General features: G+C 34.0%; 2 protein-coding genes across 4 annotated transcripts; both read right to left on the reverse strand.

Annotated features, from left to right (window-relative positions):
* Nucleotides 1–2445: 2445 nt before the first annotated feature.
* Nucleotides 2446–6765, reverse strand: LOC120344224 (uncharacterized). Its single transcript, XM_039413344.2, has 5 exons — nucleotides 6485–6765; nucleotides 5471–6265; nucleotides 5102–5221; nucleotides 4813–5021; nucleotides 2446–4501 (listed from the first exon to the last, which is right to left on the reverse strand). The coding sequence occupies exons 1-5, from the start codon at nucleotides 6513–6515 to the stop codon at nucleotides 4352–4354; spliced, it is 1305 nt and encodes a 434-aa protein (XP_039269278.2). The 5' UTR covers nucleotides 6516–6765; the 3' UTR covers nucleotides 2446–4351.
* Nucleotides 6766–13477: 6712 nt separating this feature from the next.
* On the reverse strand, nucleotides 13478–18922 carry LOC120344215 (uncharacterized). 3 transcript variants are annotated; one of them, XM_039413331.2, is made up of 4 exons: nucleotides 18197–18922; nucleotides 14812–15122; nucleotides 14465–14631; nucleotides 13478–14382 (listed from the first exon to the last, which is right to left on the reverse strand). In XM_039413331.2, the coding sequence occupies exons 1-4, from the start codon at nucleotides 18217–18219 to the stop codon at nucleotides 13915–13917; spliced, it is 969 nt and encodes a 322-aa protein (XP_039269265.2). In that variant the 5' UTR covers nucleotides 18220–18922; the 3' UTR covers nucleotides 13478–13914. The 3 variants fall into 3 exon arrangements, with proteins under 3 accessions (XP_039269265.2, XP_039269267.2, XP_039269266.2); XM_039413333.2 differs by having other exon boundaries at nucleotides 18184–18922; XM_039413332.2 differs by having other exon boundaries at nucleotides 18193–18921.
* Between the last annotated feature and the right edge of the window lie 875 nt (nucleotides 18923–19797).

A 19797-nucleotide genomic window follows, 5' to 3' on the forward strand; every position in this document is an offset into this window, starting at 1 on the left:
TGACATACAAATACCAGGGGTTGCATTTGATCAGTAATTGTATTGAAAAGAAATGGGTAGCCTATTCGTGTAGCAAATAAAAGTGTTAATTTATGGCTTTCAAAATTTATCCCCAAAGAAGGGGAAATTTACCCTATTCTAGAACCCCTGCTTTGATCTAAGATGAGATAAATAAGAAATCTTTATGGAACTTATCAACATTTTTCAGAATGCGAAACTGCTGATCGTCTAACACTCTAAGCGGCGTGATCAAAAATCTGTGCTGGAGTCGGAGGTGACTCTACTACTATAGAAAACCCAGTGAAGGATGTGGGTCACGATATTTGGCTTAACCCTCTATTTTATTTATTGTTCATGTGAACACTTGAAAATAAAATCGAATAAATATGACTATATTGATAAATATCTGTATACTATTCAGGTAGAAACAAATAATGATTCTAGGAGACCTCGGATAGTTCAATCAACGGAATTTCAAACTTAAAAAAATAAGCTTGTGGGTAAAGAGCATGCATAAAGGAAAATCGTGAAATCACCCACTGTCCAAATGCTCGAAGACGTCTTTACAAAAAATGACTTTCTTACGTAGCGTGACTCGACCAGCTGTTTTGCCCGAGCGCTGTACATGATACAGGTGATTTTCTTTACCGGAATTGACTTTGCAAAGTTTCGCTATAGTTTTTTTCTTCTATTGGAGAATAGGTGTTTCTTCTTTAAAAAAAATGGAAACGAAAATTGTGTCATGCTGTTTTTCCACAAGGCTGTTATTTTTGGTTGAAAAAATAGCTTTTATTTTATGTTCGAACTGAGCTCGAATCTAAGGAAAGCAGGATTCACGTTACCGTTGTAATTGCCTGTTTTGGAATTAAATTATATTTTAACGAGGATATGTTTTTACATGTTAGGACCTACTTTCAATTTAGGTTAAACTGGAAGTAACTGATGAAAAAGCAAAATTGAAACCAACGAAATGCAAAAAACAAAGCATAGTCTCGATCTTATTGTTATGAATTATTAAATATTTATTTTTCACTTGTGCAGCCTTGAGATCAAAAAGTGTCTAGGTTAGAAATTTTGTGAGAGTTTACAAAGTAATGAATTCAAGGCCTTATGTGTTTTGTTGTTTTCAGCTGTGACCTATGATGCATTGAGGAATCTCTACAACAGTGACAAGTGTGTCAGCAAGATCATACGAGCAAAAACAGTAAGAGGAAAAATGTATTCCGTAAACAAGTAGCATTTAGACTTTTAAATTTTTCAGTTTTGTTGCAAATAAACAATAACATGTTTTCATCGCGCAAATGTTGATTTACCTCTTTGGCTAGAAGTTTAGTTTTTTTACAAAATAAAAGTGACTCATACTATAGATAGAGCCAAAGCACTGGATAAATTACTTTTACTATGTTTTATTATCGATGATTCACTCCCACATATAGTTTCGTATATTTATGCTCACACAGCTAGTGATCTTGGCTTAAAAGACATGTGCCTTTCATTTCAGCGTTGATCTTTACGTAGTTAGGTCATATATTTTGTCAACATTCCTTGAACTATTACATTTTTAGGTATATTGATTTCCCCGCAACAAAAACAAAAAACACGCAAAACAACACAATGAACACACAGTAGATTGGGAAAACTGGCCAAATCTCTGATAAGGTTTAAAACACGCAGAAACACATGTGCCGGTTTACCCATAATACACCCACAAACAAATATTAAAAAATAACGCTAAGCGTTCAATTATTTCTTTCTATTAGTTTCAGAAAATGTCACATTTTAATTTTTATCGTGTGAAATCTCCTTATCGTGAATCAATTCCCTTTGTTTTATAATTATCCTAATCCCCCCACATTAATTTGCATAATCATTTATAGATGATGAATGCCACACATTACGTGTTATACGTTGACGTCATTTACGCATTGGAGTTAATGACTGACGATATATAGTTACCAGACCAAAATGGCCTATATCTCGTCATCTTCGGAATGAATACGTGGTTTGTTCAATTCAATTATTGAAAGGCAAGAATTTGGTTTATATCAAAAATTTGATGGATTGACCGCGTGGCTAATTTTTTCGCATTACGGGATAACAATTTATCATGAAATGGGGTGAAGAAATCAATGCCAATGACCTTAAGTTAGTTCAAGAAAAATGACAGGAGAAATACCTTGAATGCGGCTCATTTCAATCCAATTACGACAATTAACTTTCTCGATAAGAATGATCTATTTTTTATCGCTGACTCTGAATATATGTACGCAGAAGAGGCAGGCATATTTCATATCAAAACGAATCTAGATATATATAATACCGAAACGATAGCCAAGGAGTCGAAGCATATCACTTAATTGACGTCAGAATGATATATATTAATATTTACAGCAATACTGAAAATTTGGATATAATACAAAGCTATTATTATTCGATAAACGGGTTATACGTTTTTAGTATTTTCGTTTGGCGTAAAATACGTCACACACCAATTTTTACGTCACACATAATCAGGTAAATATCATCTGAAACAATAAACCGAAGGTATGCAATCCGCGTTATTTCTGTCTCCCTCTGGATAATGCGTGTATCTTTTGCCTTGCATTCTTTTTGTTATGATTATTTAGTATAACACAGTCTGTATTTATATCTGATTGGCATTAGGCTGAATTGAATCAAATTGATATAAGAAGCATACATAATATGTTAAGCCTATAAGACTTGTGTATATCTTAACGACCAAGATATTTCCTGATTTAATTCAATATATTTCATATAAAAATAACACTTCAGGAATTATATATATAAGTGTAATACGGAAAATCAATTTTATTTAAAAGCCCAGAGGTGCTTGTGCTGACAGATTTAAAACTTTTCAAGTTAAGAAAACTTGAAGCTCCCAGTATTTTATTTGAGGGGAATTTGAATAGGGCAGCTGATAAGAAATCTTCACTGCACTGGTGAACCCTAATTTTTATCAATTTGGTTCGTGTTAATTTCATATGATGCCACACTTTTCATGTATTTCATATTTAAACAAGATAGTAACTTTTACATTTATGGACACGAAGTTCATCTAACATAGCACCGAGTTTCCATACGCCATAAAATTGTTCTATAAATCAAAATAAAACATGGAAACTTTGGGTGAAACATCAGAAAATTTAAAAAATGTACTAGCCTTCCAGCGACTTCTTACATCTTTGGGCACTGAAATTTGAAATCGATTGCTGCATTCGTTTCGAGGAAAAGTGATTTTTTCCAACAACAATCACCATATTAACATCAACAGTAAATAGAACAACCGAAACAACACTTCGTGTCCAGAAACGTTTTGATTTTTATTCTACAGAAAGCTAGGCATACGTCTATGTCAAATAATGTTCCCTAGTTGCATAATTCAAAAAAGGCATAAAGCATTCTTTTCATTTCCCACAACTTTGTACTGAGTGACTGACCATTCGATTTATTTTTTATTAGTTTTTATATTACTCGAGTGTGATTATTTAAATTGGTTATAGTAGATAGGGGTAGTAGATAGATAAGGATACGCTTTGTATCTTGTAAAATAGTTCTCGAATAAAAAAAATAAGTATCACATCTATTTTAAAATAAAATAATGACATGATGATAATAATATGATGTATATATACATAATTAGAGTATATTTTTTAATACATGGGTTCTCAACCTCCATTCTCTTGTTAAAGTAATATTTACACCAACATTTTGTATATTCTCACTATGCAAATACCTGTAATGATACAAACGGTGCGTGAAAAGAAATTTGGAAATTAAAATTTTATATGTGTAAGTAACTGTTAATGTAGATGGCCAAAGTTGATTGTGTGGAGTTCACATAACTACAATTAAAGCAGCACGCAATAAGGCTATTGTATATTGCAAACTAAAAAACAGACAAACTCTCTGCTATGTGGTGTACTGATATTTGTTTATGAACAGAAATAGAACCGACAGTTTATTCTTGTAGAAATACGTGAAATTCTTTTGCACAAAATTCACCATTTACCCCCAAAGTAGGTCGAATTTATCTCCAGGGGGGCAAATTTTTACCCAGTTAAGGACCTCACTTCTGGTATAAAATAGAGATACAATGAAGATACAAATAAAAGAAGGAATTCCCCAAAAAAACAGTATAGTACAAACTGCATCATTACATTATTCAAGTTGAAAATCAATCAAATTGATTTCTTATGAGTATTTTACTCAAAAATGCTTGATTTAGATATCGTGCAAATCCATATCATTCGAATAAAGCAAGTTTACCACCATCAATTAATCATATAATGTTACTTCGTGGGGTCAGTAAGAAAAATGTTTTCCGATCATGCTATCTGTCTCTCAAGCCTTCCTTTTCTGTAATAATACCGAAAAACTGGCCTTTGTCGCCTACATATTTCCATCCGATGTGGTTCTCACATTTGACACATCTGCAAATGATCCATTTATATCCTGTAAACCAGGTTGCCCACCCAATTGCCTGATAAAACAAATTGAAATAAAGCAGTTGAATTCATAGCAAAAATATAGTGGTCATGTATTTCTAAGCTGGCACAGTCAATCTAGTGTCGTATGACTAGATCATATTTGAGCATTTTGAGCAATAACAGTTATCAAATTATATATTGAATAAATAAAAACCAAGTTAACGAATAGGCTTGACTATGCAGGGAGTATCCTAGTTAAGGATGAAATGTATTATATTGAATATGCGAATCGTTTGCGGTAACAATCCAAGAACTTTGAATTCACCTAATCATTTAAATAGCATTTCCAGATCGTACTGTTTACCTCGCTAACTTCTTTGTAAGACTCATCAATGATCTTGTTGAAAGTGACGATATTGAAGCAATATCCGTGGGGATTTTTCACAGAAAAAACACAAACTTGTGGTTTTCCGCAAATTGTCTGGCGTTCTCGTTTAAATTCCAAGTCACAATGAATCTCTGCCAAATCTTTTCCATCTGCTATCTCGCGTTTGCAATTTTCACAGCTGAACACTGTAATTCATAATACAACAGTGCCAGTTACATGGGGGATTTTGAGCGGAAGATAGTACATATGAAAACAAACTACTCACTTTCATATTCTACAGACCCACCATTGCAGTTGTAATAATGGTTATGGACATTTTTAATGATATTCTCATTTCCCATAAAAACTTTCTTTCCAATAACATCTTCATGAATACTGAAGGATTCTGTCGATGAGGTGAACAGTGCGTTAAATCTCATTTTAACACCAATCTTCCCTATGCCTAATGCGGAATTACAAAGAATTTAATTGGGATTTCAGAAATAAAGATTTATCGGAAAAATATTGTTTTCGATATGAGCAGTATGCGTTTTTCATTGTAAGATCTTGAATGTGCGATAAAAGTTAAGGGAGAATATTCAATCTTATATTTAGAATACATTAATGCAAAAAAAGAAATTCAGAATCAACTTACGATGCCGTCCGGATGCTCGTGAACTCCACGAATATAGTAGACTCTTTTCACTGTATTTTCTAGACATGGGCAAGGATAGGGTATTTCTATCAATTTCTAATCCGTTGTCATTGTTTATGGTATACTCCAACTTATCACCAGGACTAAAATCCTTTGTTAAATGAACATTTTTGTTTTGTTTGATTAACTCTTCCGTGATGGGGACTTTGAATTCCTTTGGTGTGACGCTGTGATTGGAACGAATGTGACAAGTTAGAGCAGATCCCAGATTTACCTTCAATTGATTTTGACAACCAATACATATGTAGTTTGGTGAGAGATTATTCCCGTATGATTCAATACCTTCTGCAATTCCAAAGTAAAAAACAATTTTGTTTTCGTCAGAATCGTAAAAAATGTAGTAAGTTAGAAGCACCCCTGCTTTTTTGTCGGGCAAGGTCGAGAAAAAGGAACTGAAGTGCCACGTTTCAAATTCGACCAAGTTGGACGCTGTTATTGAGACAGCATGCTTGAAAGTTAAACAGCTCTTCCCCAGTACATTAACACATTTTGATGGATTTTGAAAACGCAAACCCCTCCAGGTTCGCAACCTCATTTTCACGGGCTTGTGAAAATTTAATCCTGATGGTTCCATTATTACAATAGGTGTTATCGGGATTTCTGACGACTGGCTGAAATCGGGAGCAAATATTGTAGCGGTGATCTTGACATTTTTGTATAGCGCACCGTTGGGAATTATCACATCGCAGTAATTTTTTATTCTTAGTGTTCCACCATCCGCTCCAACGATTTTGGCTGTAAAAAGAATAATTGCAATGAACTTGATGCCGTGGTCGTCATGAGATTTTAGCACATAACTAATAGGATTACCAATCCTTATACAAATACTTTTGAACGCAGCAGTTACTGATAATTCGGTGATGAGAAAAAAGAATGATAAACCATTTGCTAAACTAATAATGTACTACTTGGTTATGCATAAAGTACACATGCAGCATATCATAAGGTTCTTACCGCATGAAGTCAGCTTTTCTGTTGTCCGCATCTTTCCGATCCACTATTCTCTTTATACTTTGTAAAATTTTATGATGAATTTTAGTGACTTTGGTAAAGCTGAAAAATCGAGACTGCGCTTTTACAAAACAGTTAGTAATACATAACAATTGAATTTGAACAACAATATTCGCCGTTTTCGACAATTAGGGAGGCGCCCGAGAAAAAACAAAACTATTGAACGTTAACACCCAAAATACAAAGTCTTTACTAATCCGTGAACAGCATTGTTGCTGAAACAAAATGTCACTATGACTAACTGACTGACTGATTATATTGCATTAACATTCCGGTAAAAACATATTTGTAGCAATTTGCAAGTTGTGCTTGTTAATTTTAGTTGTCTAAAAACAATTTGAAATTTCATCAAAATCATCAATGAACTTTTTTTAGATATATGGGACAATTTCCGATTTTTATTTTGCCATTGAACATTCACACATAGACACACACAGAAATATGGCTAATTTGTTTGGTGTATCGCTGCAAAAAGCAAAAGAAGGATTATGATTGATTTCAATATTGTGTTGGTTCATTGTTACGTACACATTTGTCGTAGAGAGGTTTATTCTTGAAATATTCATTGTTGTACATGAAAATGAATATATAGTAAGTATTAGCATTACCATGACACTAATATTTGATTTGTAGCACCATTGTACTATGTCTATATTCCTACTCAACTGAAATAATGCAATCATATGACGTCACATTGGTACTACGCTGCTATATGTTCTTTGATATATATATGTTTTTTCGATCAATTGTGATATTCTTTTCATTAGAACAGTGAGATGATATTCGCCTTCTGATTAGTGTGTGATAGCGTGCAAAGTACACAAAAACAAAGACGAGACGTTCTTTGTTTTCGAACACTGCTTATATTTTTGTGCACAAAAACTTGGTAATTTCTCCTTTTTTCACCCTGGGTCTAAGGGGTATGAATTTCAACGCTTGACGTAGTCCTATTGTGCTAACATTTCAGTAAACACATCAATGCAACCTTGATAAAGCCCGATGAGTCTAATCCAACTTGTAGTCGCTTACGAATTCTTATATAATAGTTGATGAATCTTTTCAAAAATATTTATTACTAATGTGTTTACATTGTTGTCTAATAACCGCTATTTCAAGTTGTTTCACTCAAAATTCTGCAAGGAATTTTTTCATGAATCATTTTTAATTTCATCATTGAACAACAAAGCAAGAAAGAGTAATAGAAATAAAGTGGAAATGTTTGGACATATGAAAATGGTCTAAAAAACTAAACTAAGATGTTACACAATTTAGTCACTACACACAAAACAACATAATCTGTTAGAACACGTTTGTCGTGAATATCAAATGACCTGCAAACGTTAGCAACTTCGGTAAATCTCCAACAAAACTAATAACCAATATATAGATAGTAACTGGTTCAAATTGTACCGACTCATCTCTATTCAGTTGAGGTTATGGAGTCCTACCTATATCTCCAGGGTGGATAATATTGACAATATTAAACATGTGGTATAAATACTTAACACTCCAATAAATCAAGAAAATGAGGTTGAAAATAGTAAACAAGCAAATTGGGTGAGGATAATTTTGAAACCAGAACTATGAAGCCAAAACTCGGAGCCATGCCATTAAGTTTTGTTGGAGTTCGCGGAAATTTTAGTGGTTCGAGCTCTTAAGTGAAAATTCTTTTATGCTTGAAATCGGTCAATTACAATATTGCACAAGTAAAATTACTTCGATTGAAATAAGTAGCTTTTCCAACTGTATCATTGAGGATTTAATTCCCCTGATCAAAGTCCAGCTCGTATTGCGTATAAAATTTTACTCGATGAGTATATAAACAGATTATACAGTTATCGTCACCCTTCTCTGCGTATATGCGACATTGGTTTATGAATAGTTTTATTTTTCCTTACTTCGTTCGTATATCTTCAACAGCACTCAGAATTACGTCATATATCGTCAGCTTTATGTAAACTCATTTTTATTGTGGTTACTATTCTCATTAACGTCTTAGTTTAATTTCAGCGTCTTATTTATGGGATTTTGGTACGCAAATGACAAATATATTATTGGTATTTTTCAACATGATTCATTACCGCTCCACGCTTTAACGCGTGCATTTTTGCTCACACAAAACACGAGGAAATTACTTTTTCATTATATATATATCTATCATAAGCACTTCGCATTGAATGCATTCCGTCCAGAACAAATTTTAATCAAACTTTATAGAAATATAAGATAGTACGTTTAGTATCCAATATACAGCACAAATATTAATCGCTAAATAATGAACCGTACGAAAGTTCCGCGTGCTCTATTGCAAGTGGTTACTATCGAGGCGACTAACGTCACAAAACATAACTTCGATCGGAAGGAAAGTATGGCGGAGTGAAAGTAATCTGCTACATATTCTGAATTACCGGTAACACACAGATTGATATTTGTAAAACAGTTTTAAGTTGGTGTATCCATTGAAGAGCTGTATATCTACGCAATTTGAGAATATGGAAAAAATACAAAAAAACTTTTCTTGAATGCATGTCGATTTAATGTTGCTTCCAGATACCAGTACTTACTCGTAAGCAACTATGGGGAAATTACTCAGTGAGAGAGAATTTAAAATAAATGAGTTTCTTGAAAGAAAACTTTTAGTATGTAAATCATAACAAGGTTCACAACAGTCACAAGATTAACAGTCAAAATGTAACGGAAGTAATGCGTAAAATACTGTGAAATATCTGTGATCTACACAGTGAAATAATTTTAATTTATAACGGATGAATGTATTTTATAGTTTTTTACACCACACGAAGAACACTGTCCCAGAATCATGGAATATTTGGATAACAGTTTCAGAACTTCGTTCCTATCAGAAAGGGACCATGCGGTAATTCAGATGAAGTTGTGTAAACTAAAGCAGGAAATTCGCACCCCGATAATATGAGCCCCTATTACAATTGCTGTTCACCATCTTTCTACAAAAGATTTCTCATTGATATTTCATGCAAATATCCAAAGAAAATAACAGCATGAAACTTCGTTTTTCGTCATATAAATTGGTCACGTGAAGAGTTAAATAACAAAACAATGATACATTTAGAGATCCATAGGAATTCAATATCAACATATTTCAAATTTAATGTTAACAGCAATAAAATTTCATATTCATTGCATTCAGTGAAACTTACTTCCATTGTTTCATATAATAACTACTATTTACGCATGCAAATGCGTAATGCGGTCTTGTTTCGGTCGCATGCCATAGAACATGAAAATTACGCAAGCACTTGTATGTATTGTTGTATCGCTTGTATTGTTGAAACACATGCATATAATATTTGACTAAGAAAGGTATCTTATATATTTTAATTTCTGACCTAATTATACTCCCTTATTTTAACATCAGACCAGTATGAAAATGAATATATTTTTGTAGCATTTCCCTTTTCGGACTCAATACCAGCTCAAGCCTATCATCAGCTAAGAATAAAATTAATATCGTTGGAGCTGTTGACGTTGTCAATATCTGTATTGATAACTGTATTATCCGTTTAAAATTTCCAATTCTTTTTCAACATTATCGTTGAATGTCTTGGTGATTACCTTTTGACTCTTATTCTAGTTGAATAAATGTTTGAATGAATTTGAATATACAAATAATATGCAAACTATATCTTTGTTTTATTAAGATATATATACAGAAGATAAGATCAGAAGATCTTTACAGCGTAATATCGGGCTTCAGTTACGAAGGGATTGACAAGTTTTGTGTCCATTCTAATTTATTTATTCATTAATTTATTCCACATTGAATGCCATTTTTTATTCTCAACCTATCATCGACATCATTATATCAGTGTAACTTTTGGGCTTGAATTGAGCTGTTTTTGGTCCATGATTGACAGAATATTCTGCTTATTTCTAATCTTATTTATGGATATGAATAACCCAGATATTCAGAACTATTATAATTATTTTCGTCCACGAACTGCATTTTAAAATAATTGTTTGTTAGTTTATAATCGCAGATTTTTTCAATTTGTAGCTAACGATGCCCGGTGCGGGTTTCAACCCCAGAATTTGGCAAATGTTTTTGGATTGTATGTTGTCATTTATAATCCTCATCTGTGATGTGGAAAAAAAGGTTGAGAATAATTGTATATTGAGCGTGAATAGAGAATAGGGTGTATAAAGCATGGAATTGTGCTAAGGTATCTTTTGAATTTCATTCATAATTCAATTTGATATACATGCGATTAAGATGGTCATATCAAAAGCTAATTTCTGGGAATAGCCTCACGATCCAACGCCTACAATATACGTTGCAAGCATAGCAAACAGATTTAGGTATTTTCCTAGTGGTATTGAAGTTGAGAGAAAAAGAACAAAGATACAGAAAATGCACTAATAATGATGAAATATTTAGTCTGCTGTGAAATGGAATATTTTCACTTGATTGTCAAAATAGAGTTAAATTTATCAAGGTGATGTCTCATCTTTTATCAACAGTTCGATTTGTTAGTTTTTGTATTACTAATGCGTTTAGTACAGTTGATGAGTAGCAATTTGTGATATATATGTTATCAGAGATGGGGAATCAAACACTAATTGTTTGCGTATAGTAAAAACAAAACAGGTGCTAAATGTGAACCGTGTCAAACTCTATAAGTAGATACAGTGCATGTCTTCCGCGTTACTTATTTACCTATCAATGCTAGTTCTTTTAAAACTAGGTTACATTTGAGTATATCCTAGTTTGAACTGTTTTTGCACCTTATACTGCATTTGCATATTCAAATTATTAGTAGTATCGAAATCTTCCGAGAAGTCAAGAAAAATTTTGAACCACTGGTAATCAAAATATATGTTTTTCACACTATGCAAATTGAACATACGAAAATCTTTGTGGCATGACTCAACTTCTACCTTAAGACTGATTTCGATTTGACTAAAAACTCCACCATATATGCAAATTATATATCAAAAGTCTTCCTTTTATTTATAGATTTATTCCCTGTTGAATATGAGTATCGGTCATCTTGATTTCATTAAGCATCTTCCTTGATGTCCCATTTCTTTGATTTTCATTCCTACTATTTATTATGAGAATTTGTAAAACATTCCTAAATTGGAATCAAGCACTCGTACAAAGCAAGCATCTCCTTAATATTCCAAAGGAAGTATATTCGCCGCAAAATCTTGGGGAGTTCTCCGGTAATGGCTTGTATGAGCAAATTGATACAAGCAACTCGAATTACCATAGACTCTTGCCTTATCTTCGATATCAAGCATATAGATATAAATATCACAGAAAATTAATGTTCCGGAAGGCTTCAGATGTCAAAATTACGCAACATTCCAGATAATTGACAAAAAGGGAGGTCGGGCAAGACGAAAAAGCAATTTTTATTCTCCAATTAATGTAATCACTTATGCCAAATTATCCCCCAGGAAACTTATTTTCACATGTCATTACGTTTTCTGTTATAAATCGTGTATTTTTAAAATAGTGACACTGGGGTATTTCATTGTTACTCCATAACAAATTTTGTTCACAAATATATTAACGACTCGATTATGCATCCCACACTAAAAATTATAATACGCCTTTCGGAAACTGACGCGTGAAAGCTATAAACAGTCACTAAATGACGAACGTTAATAAATGTACAAACGCATAAAGCACGGAATTTTAATTATGTTATAACGCTGGTTCTCAATATATCTTAACTATTTTTGTTTTATTTAAATCCGTGTTCTTTTTATTAATTTTTCAATCATTGTGAAATATGCTCGCGTTGAATTGATTTGAGTGATTGGAAAAGCGGACTCTAACGCGACTATACCCGACTGAGGTCGAGAAACTGAAAGCCTGATGCCCGGCGGGAGGTCAGTGACATGGACACATGTGCAGCTTCTGAAGGCTATGAATAAGACACAACTTTTCATTATATATAGATTCCAATTGTTGCCGCTTCGAGTATCCAGCTGCATGGCCGATCGTATAACATACCGTGTTTCCCCGAAAATAAGACAGTGTCTTATTTCAATTATCTTTCCGAAAATAACACTAGGCTAAATATGAAAACCGATATCCATTTACTTAAATGACTCGTTTTCCTCTCTTACACGTTTTAGATTAATCATTTAAAACGTATGGGAGAGATTTCTTGCTATCGATCAGGAAAAAAAAATTTACGTTATTGACTAGGTCTTATTTCAAAAGGAGGGCTTATATTAAAATCACTCTTAAAATAAAGGCTAGGTCTCATTTTCGGGGAAACACGGTAGTTCACAACTTAGCTTTAAAACCAATGGGGGAAAAACATTTTTTGCACCTGACAAAATCACGCAGAAGGCCGACTGTCACTGATTCGTATCCTGATGTGGCAGTTGTAACAACTGCTACTGTCACCGTAAAACGTTAGTTGCCTCGGACAAAATTCCTGACCCACAGCAATGGAAGTTACCCCGTTACCCCGACCTTTGACCTCAAAAGATTTTTTGATACTTTTAGAGAGTATTTTCGAGAGTTGCGACTTTCCAATTAAGTAACATGTTCGAAACCATTTTTTTTTCATTAGAAAAATATATAACCACGTGCCGCTTACAGGTACAGACAGCTTTAGCCTACCAGTAGTCTATCGCAGCTAATTTTTCTTTGTTGCAACTAAACTAAAGGTCCTCGGAGTATATAATAAAAATTAAAGTATTTCATTCACAACAAATTTTTGAAAACTGACGAACAACACTCAAAACCGCGAAAACAAGCCAATGCCTACAACCATACTTGAATATCAGTCTGAACGAAAGATGTGTCGCAGCATTGATACCTTAACAAGTTAAGTCATCAATGGTCGCAGCGACTGCACAAGTTGCCATTGTTACGTCATCATTGACTTATTGCTGATTGAATAAATAGAAGTCCATTATTTCAATCCAAACTAGTAATGGACATCCTTGCACTATTATAATATGAAAGTACACTAAATATAACAGCAGAAGTGCTCCTACGTAATCAGAAAATGTTAATCATAAATGTTTTAAATAGGTAAGTTTTATTGTGTGTTTGATCAGTTGCGTGCACTGTTAAACAAAAAAGACAATCTGATTCCCAAAAACCGACTTTCCATATTTGGAAGCAATATCTCGAGTAATATTTCAGTGTTTTGGTAAAATTCAATTATTCAATCGCATATGTTGTTGCAATATTATTTGTAAAAGATCAACATACAATGCATTTCCTAATTAATAACAAATTAATGAAGACAGTTACAAACAAGTACAGCAAGATTACGTTGATTTTTTTTGTGCAAAAGTTTATAAAATTAAATTTTCAAATCTTCTAGACAAATCTAACATAAAATGAGTCTATTATTACAGACTCATATGTCTTGATCGATTGGTAAACATGCACAGAAAAAACGCCTTTTGGGAACACGGTTAGATAATTTTGCGCTGCAGTATTTAAATGTTGAATCATTTTGATTCTCATTTTCATAAATTGGAAATGAAATGGTGTAAGAACATTCTCTCAAAGATGTATCAATGTTGTTGCAGTTATTTATATTTATTGCAGTGTATTTCGCAGTCGTTCCTTTCCTGTTCGGCGACGGAGACCGATCGCGTGATTTTCCGCTATGGAGAATATCGTGCAAAAATTGCCGTGGCGATCTTCGTCCTGGACTGCTACATAGATCATAATATTTCGAACGAACGAAACGAGCGTAAGAATCGTTTTCCATGATGTTAAAAACATATCTTTGGGCTCCAGTAAAAGTATCGATACTTGATGTAGTGTCGGTAGCCATATGTTGAATGATTTGTTGACGAGTAAAATGATCAAGGTTTATCTGCGGAACAAATTGCAAAATATAATGAATGATAGAATATTAATATTTTAAATAATGGAAAGCAAAATACGAGCTAAATTACCTGATTAAGAGCTCCCGGAGATATATATTCTTCGTAAATTTCGCGCATCCTTTCTCGTCTTGCTTCGTTATTTTTAATTTTTCTGTATTCTTCAGCTGCTATCCAGAAATCAAGATTTTCAACGCTAAATTCTGATTCCAGGAATATTCGAAATCCTACTTTTACTTCTGAACAGACAAAATTAAAATGCATAATTGAGAAAAGGGAAGTAATCAGTATTATAAAAGCCTTGTGCGTATGATTTAATATTACGCGCACACATTTAAATAAACAATTATTAATGTGGTGTTTGATTTAAAAGTCGATATAAAAATGATAGCTAGTTTGACATTAGTGTGAAAACTTACTTTTATCGTTCAAAGCTTCAGTCAAGGGCAGTCCATTCTCGGGAACCGAGCTATTCTTTCTCATGCTCATGCTGTTCATTACAACTAGAGATTTTGGTCGCGTTTCGCTCGGTTTTTTAAGTGTTTTCTTTTTTCGAAATCTAACAATTGATGGATTAGGACTCGTCGATGATGATCTAACATGCCCCTTCTGATAATGCTGTGATGGTTGCAACTTTGTCAAATCCTCACAACTCGCCACTTCGGTTTTCATAATACGCGGGGTAAACGATACCACTGGAGATCCTCTTCTTATTTCTTCTCGTTCGAGGCTATATAAAACAAAACGCAACAGCTGTACAATTAATTTAAAACCTGGATTGGTTGGATCGCCCTATTTATATAGGCGACAATCTCGAGAGTGATATTTATAATCCAATAAGTATCTCTTTGTATTGTATAAATGAAAATGCCATATTTTGAATTAATATGCATATATATCGTTGGTTTGCGCGTAAGCGGATGTGGTGTGAAATTCTCGACGTCATTTCATATCATTCCTGTTGTTAGTCTTTCAATGAGAAAATATTGTATAATCGATAATAAACATCATTCAAACAAAGCGAAGCGTACGTTCGCACCAATCACCATACTGCATAAATTGTGAAGATTATAACATTAGCATATTCATGGCAATTGGTAATCATGACAAAATACGAACTGTTTCAATCTGTGTTCTATGTTTCCACTACGTAGGAAACCTTGCTAACCAGCGGTGGGATTCAAATTTTTTGTCAGCCGGTTCCTTCACAAAAAGCATAATTTTCAGCCGGTTCTGTCACAAACAGAACATTGATAGTCCCCAGTAAACTAACCGGTTTGCTGATCTCATAAAATTCCGTGAGACGGTTCTATAGAACCGGTGCACACCGGCTGAATCCCGCCACTGCTGCTTACCCATTGAGAAATGAACGTTAGTTTGGCAAATAGAAACACAAATATCGGATCACGAAACGTACTTTATTTACACGCTATGCACGGTGTTAGGTTTAGAATCACAACCAAGCCTGGCCTGCTGGTTTGTTTCAATTTTTTGGCCACACTTTAAAATTTCAAGAAATGTTTCAAGACTCAAGTCTGGTGCAGGCAACAGCAATTACATTTTTAAGATTGCTTGTAACTGCTCCAAAATTACCACCGACGAATTTTAAAGCAACTGTATATTAGCTCGATAAAATCGAGACAATGTTGAATATATGGAATGAACTCAATACTGATCATGCACGTTCATTAAAACAGTTATTAAAAAATAAACAAATTTACAGTTTGAACAAACGGACCGCAACAATGACTCCTGAAGGTAGAATTACCAACGAATGAACTTTTTTGTTCTGTTTTTGGACACATGGATCGGTTTGCTTAATTCCCGTTGGTATTGATGGGGCGATTGTCGGTGTTAGAATAAAAATCGCTTTTTCCGCAACTAATTGATTTAAAATTCAAAGATAAAAAAAAGTGGCTAGGTAACTATTACATTCAATATTTTATTTTTTCAAATTTCTGTTGAGCCAGAAGAGACACGATATTTCACAAAAAATATTGCTGTTTTTCTTTAATTGAAGGGCATTATTTTTCATTATGCATCGCTGGGCCGCGACCGTATTGCTTGTCCGCCAATCTTTTCAGCAAATTTGCTATTCTTGGGCCTTACCGCACCGTTACCGATACAAGACGTTCATATCTATATATTTGAGCATCGCTCTTTTGCTTGAATATACTTAATATCGGTGTCATTTTGAGTTTATATAGAAATCTACGTAAAAATTTGCGATTGACTTTAGCATGCCTTTCGACCGGTAAATTACTGCCTTGAACGCTCCCGCTGTATTTGTTCAAGTCCATTTACCTTGGCTATTACAGATGAAGAACTCCGCCATGAAATAATAACCAAACACGGGAGTAAAAACTTCAAATGTGTAATACCTGGACAATCTTAACCTATGGCAAAAAACATAAATGAAAACCGTGGAAGTACAAATGAAATAACATAGTGATAAAGGCAGACACATGTCAGTCCGACCATTCTATGTCTTACATTGTCCTCAAAATAGGATAAAAATAAGACATTGTAGGTGTATTGCAAGTCACGCTAAACCCAGTCAAACAGCAAAATGGACCAAACCAAAATATCACGCAATTGGTGCATACAATTGAAACAAACTGGCACAGCTGCACAGATGATTATTCATTCTGCCTGGCGAGTTGATAATTAGCGTTGGATATAATTTATTTTTGACATGAAGTGTGCCTGCCTGTGTATAGTCTTATAAAATAATTGTTTCTTCTGGGGTTGCGCTCTTGGTTTATTTGGAAAAGTCTGGACTAATCAATATCATTACACGTGAAGTTGGAAGAATTGGCTAAAAAGATAATGCTTTTATAATTTCAAATTAAATCTCTAAAAAATATATTGGTATGCGGCCCACTCGGTGATCGGTTAGGGGTTACAGATACCCAGGGGAGTGCCAAACTTTTTTGCTGTCCAAGTTGGGTTTCTGATAATGATGTCCCTTGTACCTAACTTAACGCGAACTCTACAGCTCGGATCTGCTCCTCCCTGCAACGTGCTGTTAGGGGGAGGGGTAGGGCTTTTCCCGCAAGGCTCGTTTGTCAAAGTTTCTAGCATTTGAACACATTAATGAAATGGAATGTATAATGGGAAACACGTATATGGGGTCGAAAATGAAAGACAAGGACACGTAAAAAATTTCGTACCACATTACCGCCAAAGCGAATAACCTCATATGCTTCCTAACTCGAATGATAATTTCAAAGCGGTATTTTTTGACTAAGATATGGCGTATGATTCCATTTTCTATAGCAATCACAAAAATATTGAGTATTAATTAAGTGATTGTCCAATTGAACAAATTTGACGTCGCCGGGGCTATAAATGGCCAAGATATCGTTGGAAATGGGTAATTTCATTAGAAGTTAAATAACCTAGAAATCCAGGGTCACCAGAACATTTGAATTCTTGGGAAGATGTTTTTCCCTAAATAAAATCAATGGCTGAGGTGTGAATGACGAATCTAGAAAACATGATTAAATATATAATGGATTACCACTGCCAGCCAATATGATGATCTCTGAAAAAAGACAATAATGCGAAGCACAATTTATATTGAGGTCCAAATATATTCTGTTTAAGGTTTCTTTTATATGTTTAGTTTCTCGTATCCACTGCAAGACCTTATTGCTCAATTTGTGCGCTCATTTAAGTCATTCGCAAACAACCTGTCATATATTTTTACTGTAGATGTTAAAATGTCTGGAAAAATTTCACGCCACATTTTTTCAATTAAGATTAATACGGAACAAAAATATACATACTTTCTATACCTACTTTTTGTATGACGTCGAAGCCATCGGTATGAATAACTCAAAAGCAGAAGCCAAATATTTCCTGTGATGTAGACACAGTCACAAAATATGACGTGGAGCTAAATGTAGAAGCAATGTAACTCTAATATTGAAGACAGAGATGCACAAAACAAAAATAGATGTTATGTTGTCATTGCTTCGTCAATAATTAGGTCCTTAGGATATGACGTACATTTGCCAGACCAGATCTCTCGTAAACCTACGTCCTCCATGCATGTATTCGACAGTGTAAAATTCAATGAACATTAATTAATCTGAGTTTTTTACTGTTAATTTTTGACTGAAATGACTGCCCTTCTTTTCTACAAATAACAATGACAAAGTGTATATATACCACTAGTGCTGACATTTTATATCTATCTTGAAAGTTCAACATGAATATACATTTCGAGTTACGGAATTGTATAGGCGTACAGAGGCAAGATTAAACGACATAAAACATGTCCTTTATGAACATTCCAGTCTGATATAAACTGAAGACTAGGCTCTGCTTACTCAAGAACAACTTCATTTCAATAACTATCCGAGGCCCTTCATGGCAATCTTTGCAACAATAGCCAATCTCGGGTCTCACTATATACGTGCTGCTATCATACTTAGTTAATATGACAGCAAATATGGCCTGTTCGTGTGCGTCATTGCACGCAAAATATAACAAGCATGCGTAAGAACTTTTATACATACATTAATGTGTAGGAGGGAGATATCAGTTAGAATAACCTTAATGAAACCTAAACGTACATCAGCATTGCATTCACTGTTTTTTGGCAACTGCATCCCAGCAAATGGCACTTACTATGTATAACTAATTTATCTACGATCGCTCCAATGAACTACATAACGATACAGACGATGCTCTGGCATGCATGAATCATGAAATGCGGAAGTGACGCTAATATTCTCTTTTCCGTGTATTATGGAGCACCGCTTAGTTATTAGTTGAGCGTCAATCGAGTGTAGGAAATGAGCCCACTGGACAACATATGCGAACAAATATTGTATCGAAAATAACGCGAAAAAAGAATAGGGCTTCATTCATCGTGATGCATCAAATGATTGACGTAATCTTCACCAAGTTGTCTAGATCTTAATCGTAGCTTGTAAAATATTTATGTTTGAGTGTGTAATTGTGACAATACACAATAGACAACATGAGTAAATATTGTGAAGTTTCTTTCAGCATGAATACATGTCTGAATAAAAAGTTTCCCCTCAATTATGACGTTATTCGGGTTTCGCTACTGAAAATATAAAGTTGAGAAATTAACACATGAAAATGTTGCTCATGAGCGACATATGCTGGCAAATGACGAAATATTGAAATGATATCGTGCCAAAATAACAAATGTGGATTCATCAAATATTTTTACCCTGGTTTTAAAACAATTCAAGTCAGCGCTATTAGAAAAATAGCTTAGTGAAAGGCAATTTAATTTAATTGAAGTTCTCGAAAAAAATGTTCACACTACAGATTCAGTTGTAAGCGATCACTTCTACATTGCGTCAGATAACACTATCGGTTAATCTAGTACGTATTCACAAATAACTCACATTAGGATCATT

The sequence above is a fragment of the Styela clava genome, chromosome 5 (assembly GCF_964204865.1).
Source record: "Styela clava chromosome 5, kaStyClav1.hap1.2, whole genome shotgun sequence".
In the NCBI taxonomy this organism is placed as follows: domain Eukaryota; kingdom Metazoa; phylum Chordata; class Ascidiacea; order Stolidobranchia; family Styelidae; genus Styela; species Styela clava.

Coding starts and splice junctions, on each gene's coding strand:
- LOC120344215 (XM_039413331.2), bottom strand. CDS start 18,219: ATGGCTTCGACGTCATACAAAAA. Junction 15,123..18,196: donor GCTTCGACGTCATACAAAAA/GTAGGTATAGAA, acceptor TGTTTTATATAG/CCTCGAACGAGAAGAAATAA. Junction 14,632..14,811: donor TGAAGCTTTGAACGATAAAA/GTAAGTTTTCAC, acceptor TTGTCTGTTCAG/AAGTAAAAGTAGGATTTCGA.
- LOC120344224 (XM_039413344.2), bottom strand. CDS start 6,515: ATGCGGACAACAGAAAAGCTGACTTCATGCG. Junction 5,222..5,470: donor ACGAGCATCCGGACGGCATC/GTAAGTTGATTC, acceptor CCTCATCGACAG/AATCCTTCAGTATTCATGAA. Junction 5,022..5,101: donor TGGGTCTGTAGAATATGAAA/GTGAGTAGTTTG, acceptor TATGAATTACAG/TGTTCAGCTGTGAAAATTGC.